This window comes from Anabas testudineus, chromosome 21 (genome assembly GCF_900324465.2).
Source record: "Anabas testudineus chromosome 21, fAnaTes1.2, whole genome shotgun sequence".
In the NCBI taxonomy this organism is placed as follows: Eukaryota; Metazoa; Chordata; class Actinopteri; order Anabantiformes; family Anabantidae; genus Anabas; species Anabas testudineus.
In genome coordinates this window covers 11,156,026-11,169,316 of record NC_046629.1, presented here as the reverse complement: position 1 = coordinate 11,169,316, position 13,291 = coordinate 11,156,026, and the positions used below count along the sequence as shown (strand labels likewise).

General features: G+C 42.0%; 1 protein-coding gene across 1 annotated transcript in view; it reads left to right on the top strand.

The window, feature by feature from the left end:
• The window catches only part of LOC113173768 (anosmin-1), a 36,378-nt gene extending 27,431 nt beyond the window's left edge, over nt 1-8,947 (top strand). The window contains exons 8-14 of the mRNA XM_026377304.1: nt 790-934; nt 1,749-1,895; nt 4,490-4,578; nt 5,642-5,813; nt 6,006-6,226; nt 6,988-7,129; nt 7,721-8,947. Of these exons, the coding sequence (XP_026233089.1) occupies nt 790-934; nt 1,749-1,895; nt 4,490-4,578; nt 5,642-5,813; nt 6,006-6,226; nt 6,988-7,129; nt 7,721-7,779 (975 nt within the window). The 3' untranslated portion in view covers nt 7,780-8,947. The remainder of the gene's footprint in view (nt 1-789; nt 935-1,748; nt 1,896-4,489; nt 4,579-5,641; nt 5,814-6,005; nt 6,227-6,987; nt 7,130-7,720) is intronic.
• Nucleotides 8,948-13,291: the final 4,344 nt, after the last annotated feature.

Here is a 13,291-nt window from a genome sequence, read left to right as displayed (position 1 = left end):
TACATAAACTCAGAAACCCACACAGAAGCATTTTAATGGTATTGCAGAGTTGTTTGTGTTTTTGTTTTTTGGCATCCCTTCTCTTACATATGCACACACTGTTTTCTGCACTGTACTGCTCACAGATGGAAGAGGGTCAATAACAGACTGTGCTCACAAATAGCACATTATACACATAACTAAGTTTTGTGAGTCATCTGCACAGTATATTGAAAAACACATGACCTGATAGCACTTACCTGTGGCTCTCTATCTGTGGTGAGCATTTAATTAGAGACCCAAGTTGAAAGACGGACTGTCTAGACAGTCCACACACACCTTCAGAGAGGCTTCTTCTGAATTAGTTTTTTCAATGCGTAACAGATGTGGGGCAGAAGAGATAGAAACGGGACACCAGACACCTATTTACACATGTACTACTGGTTTCCACTTTGGCACCTCGGGGCTTTGAAAGCAGCCTGCTGGTAGAGGAATGTCAAAACACGCACTGTCAGTAACAAGAACTCATCAAGCTCACACTGATGGTGGAATGCTGGAAGTCAAACACAGTGAGGATGCCCTGGGAGGCTCTGATAACAGGGGTCCCTCACAAAGCCTAAAGGCTATCTCCTACCATTCCCAGCTCCACATGTGTTCTTAATAAACAGGGCTTTCCCACAGGCCCAAGTTAGCTTGGGATGAGCCGAGTTGGAAGTGTGACTGGGACAGTGACAGGGCTTTGGAAGGAGGCTCAAGTGGCAGTGTGGTAATGTACAGATGCCAACATGCAAGTGTCTTGTGTTGCTGCAGGCTCAGACATGGGTGGATCTGGAGGGACTTCAACAAAACAACAGTTACACTGTGGAGCTGCAGGCTGTCACATACTGGGGACAGGTGCGACTGAAGAGCTCCAAGGCTTCTCTCCACTTCAGCACCACCCAAAATAATGAATCAGGTAAACATTAGTGATAGTTTTTGTTTTTTTCATTCAGTTTTGTATGTGCAGTAGCAGCATGGTTCTAATTACAGCAAGTGGATGGGTTGCCAGAAATGATTTGCAGACATTCATGGCCCACAGAAGATAAACCCTAATGACTTTGTTGATCCTTTGACTTTGCCCATAGCTTACCTTAATGTTTCAACAACTGTGGGTTATCATAAAAATTAGGTGCAAACAATTATGTCCTGCTTAGAGTAAATATTCATAGATTTGATGTTTGTGCTTTACGGCCTCATAGAGCAGCATGGCTGTAGTTGTTTAGTCTTGTTACTTTGCATATGTAGTCCATGTAGTCTGGGGAATATGTTTAGTCAAAGCACCTTACTACTGGTTCTAGACTCCACATGATGCAACTAAGACTCACATCTGAGAGTGCTGCACTTCCTCAAATGAAGTTTTTCTGTTTCGAGTTGTACTGAATTTTCTCAAATTACCAACTCAGGATTGGCCAAGGTGTGCTGACAACATGTCGGCATTCATCCAGTGTTCCTGCATGTTTGGGAAGCACAGATCAAGCCTCTGTGCTGTGAGTGTGCACATTTTAAATATACGGCTCTGGAGGGAATTGAACCTCTAACATTGGCAGTGCTAGCGCTGTGTGTACCCATCAAATGACACCGCATTTATCCTTAAAGAATGTGTTGTAACTGCTGTGATTTCACAAAGGCATAATTGTGTGTTTCTGTTACCATGCTGAAGAGTTTGCCACAACACAGCCACAGCTGTGTCTTAGCTACAGCCGCAATCATTTTCGCTTTTCTCTTCCCAGTAAAATCAGTGCTCAAGTCAAAGAAGGAGGAGGTATCCCCTCCTGGTTCGACCCTGGCCAAACGACCCTCTGGCCAACTAGAGGTTGGCACACCCTTCTACCAGGATGGTCAGCTGCAGGTCCGAGTCTACTGGAAGAACCGGGGAGGTATGCACTCTAATGTATTGATTTATAGCCACATTAGAATCTAATTATCATCCCATTATGTCCATTAATCACTATGACTCATGTACACCATAATAACCATAATAATGGTATGATTTATTCTCAGTTATTCAAATATTGGGAGATTCCTTTTATAAATGTGTTGGATGATGAGTGTGTGTGTGTGTGAGAGAGCTGGAACTGGCAAATTGGTGCAAACCTGCACATACACTGAGAGAGCAGAGCAGAGCCACCATTCAGTAAAGAGAAATGAGCACAAGTATTTACTGATGTCTGTTTTAAATAGACCCTTGCCCTTTTATTAGCAGCACATTCTGTTTTCCAAGACCTGATGTCACAGGGACCAGAAATGGGTAGAAGTACCAGTAACGGGTTAAAGCCTATAGGAATGCTTGTTCCAGCAGTGTCCATTCCCCAACCCCTCTTAATAGCAGAGTGGAAATATGGAAACCTTGAAAGCCATGCTCTCAAAGTAACCTGTCAAGTCCCATTCACTGGTCTATGTTATGTTACTAATATATGTCATCGCCTAAGCCAAACTCCACATCTGAAAGTCAAGAATGCAAACCCTGGCTGAAGGAGAGGCCTGGTGAAACACCAACTGCTGAATCAGAAGGCGAGAGCAGAGTTGGCCCAGAGCTGTTAGCAAGGTTGGCATGGACTCAGACAGCCTAGTGATGCTGACGGTGGTTTTAAGCATGGCTTCTGGAAACACAGTGTTGCAGAGCAGAGTGAGTCCTGGGCCACTTTCTTTTTCGGTCTCATGGGTTACTGTCCTGCTCTGCAGAGTTCTGGTCACTGATTCTCATTAGGTTGAGAGATGACCCTGGCTTTGTCTTTGACAATCTGCATTCCACTACTGTAAACATTACAGGAATACAGTTGGCCTGGAGAGCAGGAGTCTCTGGACATCTGGTTTGTGTGACTGAGACAGGGGACAGGTTAACTGAACCATGATTAAACTCTCACTCATTGTCTCTGTAATCGAAATCAGGCTGGCCTCTGGATTTTCTCCTGCAGACAAAAGAGAGACCTTACCGTACATCAGCTCAGATAATGTATCGCTGTCTGCTCAACACTCAGACAATAGACAGCAGTCCAGTGGGCAGACGTTTCTGAGGCTCATTTCCAGCCTTGATTTATCAAACTCTGCTGAGGTTCTGTTTTCGACCTGATTTCCATGTCCCATTCCTTGTTTTACATACCACTTCCTCTCCGTGTCAGACCTGGTTAAGCATATCTTGTTTATTTTTCCCAATTTCCCAGGTCCCTGTAATTCTTCTCTCTTCTGCTTCCAAAGAGCTCAGGGGCTTGAAGTGCCATATCTGTGTCTAAGCCTTCAAAGGACCCCTTTTATCTCCCTACTACATCCCAGGCCCCCGCTGAGGACCGTACATAGCATAACTCAATTATTAAATGGAGTATTTGATATATCCAAGCAACACAGTGGAATTAATAATACATCTAATAATACAAGGTGGGGCTGTTGGCCAGTGAAACATTACTGATGAGCTTATGAGGAGCTACTGTAAAGATATGAAGCAAATGTCGACTGCTGGAGCGTCTAATGGAGAGAACTGTTGTATCCCAGCATGATCGAGGCTACTCCTCCACTGACGATGATGCAGATTATTAAACTTTGAACAGAAGGGTTTAGTTTTGGAGTTGAGTCTTCAGTGAACAAAGAAAAAGCTTTAGGAAACAGGAAAAGCTATTAATACGCTAATGCAAAAATAAAGAAGGAAGTGCTTTTAAGTTTCTTGGTATTTTTACAGACATAATTTATCCTGATAATCAATAATGGAAACAGTGATATCAGATCTTAGTGAAAGAGTATATTTCAAGATACCAATCAGTTAATCATGTCCGCCTGTCTGATTTATATTGACCATAACTAAGTACTGTACTGAGATACATTTTAAAGTATAGCCCATATGTTCCAGAGATTGAGGTCCAGAACGTTTTACTCTACAACATTTATTTGACCACTGTAGTTAGATCAAATTTAATTTTGTCTAAAGAGAGTTACAAGTGGAGGCGTACGCAGACACTGGAAGCAATTTGTTTTTCCCAATGCCACTTTCCCAGCTGACCTTGCAGTTTGTTTTGCTTCCTTGCTGTTTCAACTGAACTGTAGCCACTTGTCAGTAGTTAATTTGCAGGATAAGATTTCACATACAAAACCTACGATGACCTTATAGATATGGTGTAAAGTAACTACACTTAGCTCCACTTTGATGTGTTCCATACACAGTAATACTTCAGAAATCATTTCTTGGAGCCAAAATGTTTTAGGAGCTTGGACCACATCAGATTGAAGATAAAACTGTTGTTGTGATTATGTTGACACTTGTATTAATCCAATAATAAAATAATATGCTGCTGACAAAAGCCATTATTTTGCCCAATGAGTGCTTGTATGTTTAATACTTTTTTTTTAAATTCCCATACTTTTACTCTAGTAAAATTGGGAATTCTGGATTTACACTTCCAAAGGAGTATTTTAAATTGTATTTAAAAGAGTAAAGTATAAAATCTCTCTACTCATCTCTCCCCACTCATCCTTCCTGTTTCAGATCCCACAGTGAGTCGCTACCACGTCCAGTGGGTGCCAGAGTACTGCAGCCACAATGAGACCAGAGGATCAGAGAAATCCGTCACACAGGTTAGTCTCCAGCAACAGAGTGCACAGAGCTGTGACTTGATCAGCAGCTGCGTGCTATGCAAAGCACGTGCCCAAGCTATTGTCTGATGCTTAGAAAGGACAGGTCCTCTTAAGAAAACAGCTCCACTGAGTAAGCCTGCAGCTCCGTTCCGTTGGATTTGCTCTGAGCAAATCACTGGCTGTTGTTTTGACTATTATGAGTCAGGCATGTGGTCAGGCATGTGGCGTGTTGGCCAATAAAACATTTTTACTTAAACAATGTTTCCCGGAATGGGGGATCATTCACCTCCAGCGGCCCCAGCCCTGTTTTGGCATCGGGCTTTCTTTCAGGGTGCAGCCCGGTCTGTGGATTGTAGGGGCTGGAAGAGTCTGGGGGTGGGGGGTTAACTGTCTCGGGCTGATACAGGATGGCAGAGGTCTGGCAATCAACACATTCTTTGGGGACCTGCACTCTGGTTGCTAGGAAATATACATCCATTTTCTATAGATCACTGGGAAGAAGCCCAGGCTTCAGTGCTTTTATGTGAGCACAGCGCCTCATTCACTTTTAATCAAAAGCTGTTTCATATCAGAGAGAATACACACACATTCTTTCTCAGGGGATGATCTATTAATGTAGAATCTCCTTATTACAAATGCAAGACCTAAATCCACTAGTCAGCATGATTTTTTCATTTCCTTGAAAAGAGATGATAAAGGCAGTAGTTGGTAAAAGTTTGAAGTCCTGCTGAACAGAATTCATTAACATGGATTTACAGGCCATTCTCTTTACACATGAATCCACTTTGGATCCTGCTTATTAATTAAGTCCTTCTTCTGTTTATGTTACATTTGGAAGCTATAAAGCATAATTTATTTTGCTGTTTAAAAAGGAGAATATTGGTCAAACCCAAACATGTCAGTGTTCAAAGTGATCCTGTAAAGTGGGGCATGTTCCTAAAGCCTGAGCAGGAATGTGATCTGCTTCGGCACTATGTATTTAATTATCTCTGAAGCTCCATGGGACTTGACCTGGGTGACATGTCAAAGTCATCAGGACTGAATAATGTGTTCCTTGGCTCAGGAGAACTACATCAACCTTCCGGGCCTGCTGTTCTCCTGCAAGTACAAAGTCACTGTTCACATGCTGAAGTCCAAGAGACGCTCCAAGGATGAGAGCACCACCTTCCTCACCCCATCCTGTGCTACCATCCAGAGCAAGACTCACAAACATATCCGGTGCCCAGGCGAGGGGGGTGAGTATTCAGCAGTTTGAGACATGAAATGTGCTAGTGTAAGCAAAGTTGTTTGGCATAAATTAAACACAGATTTCTTATTTTAACTTTGGACAGAACCAGAATTGCTCCTTGTCCCTGTTTTCTCTATTTATACTAAGCTAACATCACTGTTCAAGCTGAACATGACTAATGCTATTGTTTTTCCAACAGTTCCAGGCGTTTCAAAGGTTTTGGCTAAACCAGAGAACCTGACGGCCTCGTTCTCAATCAACGAGGGAAATATTACCGGGAACTTCCTGTGGCGCGTGTCCAGGGTGGCCCCTAATCAGCGAATCACGGGCTTCCAGGTCACTTGGGCTGAGATTACTTCTGAGAGCCGGCAAAATAGTCTGCCCAACAGCATCATCTCCCAGTCCCAGATCCTGCCTCCAGTACGTGTCTATCTTAAATAAAACTGGACTGTTTTTTTTTCTCCACTTGTTTACTATAAGACATCAGTCATATAGTAAAGGTTGTTGGTTTTCAAATGTTGTAGATATATATATATATATATATATATATATATATATATATATATATATATATGTCCAAATAACACAATATAATAACTGACTAAGTACAGTCCTATGGGGTCCCTTGCTTCAGGAAAGTCGGTTGTGTCTTAAGTATTTCATTAAACAGCATCTATCAGAGGTGATGGTGATTTAGGCAAAACACTCTTGTGGGCTCTTTGCATGAATCTTATGATAAGCTCCAGTGTGTAGACAGACAAAGGGATAGATCTGACGAATTGTTGTGTCCTGCTGGAAGTTCTCCTCCTCCTCCTTTTCATCTGCCTCCACGTCTTCCTCTTTCATCCTCCGTGTGAGCTCTGAAAAAGCCGCTCTTTGACATAATCTGCTCCATCAACAACACGTTCCGCCTATCTGCACCTCCCAGCCTCTGGAGCTCATCTATAAATAAAACCACCCACCACTCACTTTATCAAGCTGGCAGCAAGAAAGAGAGACAGCAAGCCCTATGAAAACAAAGTCTTTGTGTTTGTCTGTGGCCTGGACAAAGACAGCTACGCAGCTGATATCCCCCTGGTTTACAGGCCATTTATATTCAAGTCCTGTCAAATTCAAAGACACGTTCTGTTGTATTTCAACTGATTTCATGTCTTCTGCTGATCTCCTTGCTCTCTTTGCAGGATCATAACTTGCTTGTAGTGTCCAACCTGCGGCCATCAACCTACTACAGACTGGAGGTGCAGGTCATAACTACAGGTGGAGAAGGCCCTGCCACCGTCAAGACCTTCCTGACCCCAGACATATTACCAGCCATTCAACACCGTAAGTACTAATGTTGTAGTAGCAGCATTTTTAAAGCAATAGTTTAATATTTAGTTATTATTTGCCTTCTAACTTCTGTTATTGGCACTGTTGCTAGAGGTGCCTGAGTTCAGTAGAAAAATCTCTGTGTGCTATCTTTCTTTCACAAAACAACTAGTGTGGGAACATAGTGCAACGCTCGGCAGCTTAAGACTGAGTGAGTTTATGTTGAGCCTAAATTTCTTAGGTATTGATATACATAAATTAAATAAAATGTTAGTTTGTGTTTTCTGGAAGCAGTTTATAGGCAGCTCTTTGCAACTAAGTCAACTTAATGTCAATTTTGCCTTTGGAGCCTGTTCATGCTGCACCCAAGTTGCTGAGCAATCAGCAGTTTTTAGAAAAGATGCAGCGTTTCTGCCACATTATGTTGTGATATGCTGTATAATTTTAACAGCGAAGACGCTCAACTGTGCGTGTTTAGGTCTGAAAAAAGGAGAGCATATGTATCAAAACAAACACATTTATATTGTATGAAAAAGCCCTGGATTGTTACTGAGAGTGAGGCTGAGAGTGGTATCTGACAGATCTGTGATAACGTGAATTTTCTAGGGCCCAGACTCCGGCAGCACCACTCTCATCACCAGAAGCCATCAGTCGAGAAACACTGAGCTGCAAGTTGAGGCAGACCCAATAGGGAGAAGTACCAGTGGCTCTCTGCCCCTGCCTGTCAGGGAGGGAATGTGTGGAACCAAACAGAAACACAGCGCACCAGACCATGAACTGACCCCCCTGCTTGTGAAATATGGGTCCATCTTCTCCAGGCTCCACAACACATCAGCTATTCCCTCTCAACCCCTCTCTGTTGACTGACACGTGGCACCAGACTGGTTGGTCTGAATAATGAAATTTAAACTGCAAGGTCTCATATTCAGCGTTGGTTAGTACACAGTTCACCAACTTATTCCAGACTCAAAGGGAGGCTATGAAATTTCAGGTAAACGTAAGATTCAGGAACCCTTAAAACTGTTGCGAGCCAGCTGTCATTGGAAGCAGCAAGCATATTCAGCTATTTTATCAGTCAATTAACGACAAGCGATTGAAGAAACACAATTTACTTTGGCAACCAGATTGAAGATGGTTGAACATGGACAGTAGGAAACGTCAGAATTGTAAAACAATTGTTTATTCATAAAGAAAAGAAGTAGAAATGCATCTATTTATTTTGTGTTACCTTTAAAAGAGGCGCTTAGGCATACATACATATTAGTCAGTACTGATGGATAATGTACCTAAAGTCATTGATGTCTTACCCAGAATATTTCACATAGTATGTTGCATGTAGTACATTTGATTTATGAACTGTAAATTAATTACTTGCTTCAAATTGAAAGCTCGTAATGGTTTTGCATGACAACCGTTAGCATTCTGTTTGGCATGAAATGATGTCTGTGTTACCTCTTTTCAGTATGTTAGCAATTTCATTAACAGATTAACAAAAAATTACAGGTATATTGGGAGTAATATGTAATGTTTATTAATGAAATTATAACTTGTGTGGAAATGACGAATTGTACATGTTCTTGGCTGTAGAAATATTTGTCGTGGAACAGTCATTGAATGTCTATATTTATTTATGTGTGTATTACAAAGTTTGGTTTGGGTGTGTGTGAATGTGTGTGTATTTGTGTGTTTTAGTCTCAAATTTTTTGAACTGGCAGAAAATCTTGTAAAGACATTTTGTAAAAATGGAATTGTAAATACAGTCTTATGTTACATGTTATTTTTCCATGGTAGAAACTGTACAAACTGCTAAGTAATAAAATAATCCTTAACCAATTTCCTTTGCTGTTTGTTTAATTGAAGCTGCTGAGCAGTAAATAGACATGCTTCTCCGCCCAGTGCTGAACTCTTTGGCAGTTACTGTTGCTTATTTTGGCTGTAAAATCCATCATGGCAGACTCTGTGTGCAGCATATTCACTGATCGGTCCAGGAGACATGCGCTTTGCAAGTCCAAATAAACAGGTCATCTAGCTTAACAGCCCAAGTGAATTTACCATTGCCGAGGTCGGGCACCCCTCAACGTAGCGCTCCGCTCAGAGCGTTTCTGTGTTTGAAAAGCATTAAATCCCTCCTCTGCTCTGCAAACGTTCACCCTTGTAAAATGAAAAGTGGAAATGTTTTTAAGCAAATAAAGCTAAGAATGACAGTGTGAGAGTTTGGTCTATACTAGTGTGTGTGTGTGTGTGTGGACTGAGTTTAAAGCCTCAAGCTGAGTTATTTGTGTATGTTTAATGAAAGCTGCTCTGAATGCAAACAGTATACAGATGATAATCCTGAAAGAAGTGCAGTGCAGTGCCAAACAGTGTTTTATACAAATTTTATCATGTGTATCAAGGTGAGTTGACACTCGATGGAGATAGGGGGTCATTACATTATGCTCTTTTCGCTTTTGTCTGACTTAATTGAATGTGACTTACAGGACATGTATCCAACCTCTGCAGGAACAAACTATTGTGAGTAGTTAAACCGCACTTTTTGATGTCAGTTTTGAAGCCTCTGTATCGTCCTGTTTGTTCTTCACATCCTGGCTCAACATAATTGGCTACAAAACAATTTTGGCGAATATGACTTCATATTGGAAAATTGGAAACCACACACTGTATTGTTTGTCTATACGAACTGGGTGCAATGTTTCCATATTTGCGTGTGTGGTTGTTTTCATGGGCGTATGTCTGGAAAAGAGGCGTTGCTGCCCAGATGTTGAAGATTTGAAACCTTGAAGATTTGAAGTCGAGTCTTGTCACCATTTTCCGCCGCGGGTGACAAATTATTCTGAGCCCTTGTTTTCACACACTCAGCCTCTTCAGTCAGTCAATGCTTCACCACTCAGTTCTCAGGGACGTTGTTTATGTACAGTTCTATTATGTCACAGGAGATTAGTTCCTCTTGGTCTATGCACGGTAATCCCTCTCTCTTTTCTAGGAGCGGGGCCAGTGTTTAGCCGAGGCTCCTTTCTGTGTGAACCAGCCCAACCCCTCTCCCTTTCAGGCTGTCACACTCCCTCTCCACACACACCAAATACCATTGCCCTCAAGTGTAAAAACCTCAAAACAAAAGGGCCTCCAGCCTCCTTTGAGGCGCGTTGCAAGGCATCCAAGTCTCCAAGGACATAAAAGAAAGGAAAAAATGCAACAACTAAATAATAGGCTGGTTGTCAGTAGAAAAGCTTTGTCTCTGATGGTACAAGGCCAGGGGAGGCTTATTCACTTTGCATGACATTACATTCGTGCATGAAAGTCAGGCAGGGGATATTGCTTTTAAACTTAAACACACACTGTATTTCTGAAAATAATATAGTACATTTTACTTTTATCACAATGAGAACAAATACTTCTCCAACCACTGTCTGGTTGACATTAGACCTTAACATAGTGAGTCCTTTCAGAGAAGTGCAACAACAATAGGCTGTTTCTCGCACACATTTCCTCTGACCTCTGTGGACCCATTCTGCAGATTAACACTGCAATGAGCCATGAATCGCTATTTATCAAACGTGAGCCACTTGTATGGTTCATCCTGTAATAGCCGACAGAAGATCTGTAACACGATTCCTGTAAGAGTCGGGTGGAACTTTTCGTTTTGATGATAGGTACAATCCCAGCTTGACTTTGAAGTACGAGGCGAAAAATAAAACGGATGGGCTCTACTTTGCCTTTTCAGATGACACAGATCGTAACCTGGATGATTTGAAAGCTCAAAATTTCATTCTCATGCGAGTTTCAGGTCAGTGAGATCCCAGAGCAGAGCCAGGCATTCGCTCCAGATTACTACCACATGGACGCTGTCCATTGGCGATGGGACTCCTTCAGTGATGCGAGATAGAATACATTAACTGTAATATTGATGAAAAATAACCAGAGTGCCCCACCCCCAACCCCCTCCCCATTAGGAAAGGCAATGTTGCTTTAATGTTGTGGTATGGTGAGAAACCTGACCTTGCCCTGGGCAGTGGCATGTTTCTGGTTAGGCTCTGGCGAGTAGGACCAGGCAGGGGACACATGAAAGGCTCTCTCTGTCAGGTTGCAAAGATGTTCACTCTAAGTCTAATGAAGACCAGAACACATGGACGGACCTGAGCACATGCATGCCAAGCATTACACGACCACTACGGCTACAACACTTCTGGCAAGCACAGTGTTCTTTATCATTTATCCTTTCTCTTTAAAGATTAAAAACACACTTTGAAAGACACACAGAGAATGTGTTATTTCTGCCTTTCATTGTAGCAACGATTTCCTTCGCCTCTCTTGCTTTTCAGGGATGTGTGAGTTCCTTGAGTCTGTGCCTGGAAAAAAAAAGTCGCTCTGGTATGTGTTTTGGATGAAATGAAGATGTGCCATGTTGGGCTGTACAGGGCAGAAGTCTGCTTCTGAGCTGTTATAATAACAGTATAACTCATTTATTTCATATAAACTATCCTTCTAGTTATATACAGCACAGTCAGTTCAATTGAATAGCACTACAATAATGTTCATTTTAGCTGATGTCAGAGATGCGCTGATTCAGCTTTATGGTAATTATACTGAACTCCAATATAGAGAGATTTGCATGTAATATAAATATAGTATGAGTCAAGTATTACAAACATTGTTCTGTATGAATGATGTATAATGTCTCCCATACATTTTCTCTTACTCTGGATTAAAAAAACTTTCTTAATCTTTAATAGACTCTGTTGGATTTTGGGTCAAAGGTAATCAAGAGGTTCACTTTTTTCACAGTTTTTATTTACATAGAAAATGTCACCAGAGGGATCATCATCCAGATGCTTCTTTGTAAACCAAACACAGTTCTGCACAGACGTACAAAGTGAAGAGATCAAGAAGGAAAGTGCCATCCAGCTGAGTAATAGCTGCTTATAATCCCCCTGATTAGTGTTAATCCCCTTAATGCTCCTTCCTGAGAATAAACACATGTTGACCCCCGTGACCCAGTTCTTATTAATTAACTTAGGGAAGTTTGATCAGTCCAGAGTTACAGGAGTTTGTTTAGAGAAAATCTGCTCACAATGACGATCCACAGGTTGTCAACATCTCAAAGCAGCAGCCGTCACTTTTGAATAGCAATCACTGGCTGGTGTCAGCTTTTCACAATATGCTACACCCTCAGGAGGAACTTGTGATGAGGGGCAACTTTCCATCTTGTGTTCTTGTCTCCTGTGAAGTCTGTGCACAGGGTCGGTAGCTGTGCCTCAGAGGCGAGGCAGAGTTCACAGGTCAGCATGTACCCAGGAGGATGGACGGCAGCAGAAGGGCAGGACCCAGGCTCAGGGACAAGGGAAGGGTCAGGGGTTGAGTTCAGATGGAATCCACGCAGAGGATGTTGAAATGGGTATTGTCGGGGGAGAGCAGAGCTTCCTGCACTTTTCTCACTGGACTGCTGCTAAAGACTTCGCAAGGCAGGCAAAGAATCAGACACACGCAAACACACCAGCAACGCTGAGCACTAATTCAAAGGTGTTAATAAGATGATACATCTGCCATGCGGTGCAGCTGTTAGCAAAGAAGGAAATGATCACAGGTATAATTTGATGTGTAAACACAATGCTTCAGCGCCTCTGGTTCCTCAGTCTCAAAATAAACTTACAGAAAAAAAAAAGAGCAGCGAAAAGTGCATTGTGTCATTTTACAGTAAACTAAATATTCGATTTTTGCTTCTGCTGGAACACAGCTGCATATTTTAATTTAGAGATTTCACTGAAGAATATAAGATCTGTCTCCGACTTGATTGCTCCAAATTGGCAAAGACAGACTGTCTGCTGTGTTCTCTTTCCGCACGGAAGGAGTGCTGTGTATCAACATCTGGCTCCTACCTAATGTACTTGTTTGTTTACCAATGGTAAGATGGCATCTGAGGTTATTGCCACTCATAATAAAAGTGCTGGGACAATTTGAAAAAAATCCAGCTAAATCCATTCATCGTCCTGAGAATATCGAAATGAGGCGTGCAGCCGAAAAGGGCTAAAAAGGGAGCATGAAATTGATTATGCTGGAAAAGAACAGCTTATATCTGCAATCACTGGCCATAGAGACAAAGCTTTTAACAGCCCGCGAAAACGCGGAGCATGCAGCAATCAACTTCACAAATAAATTCACACCCGGATAATGTGATTTTTTTTT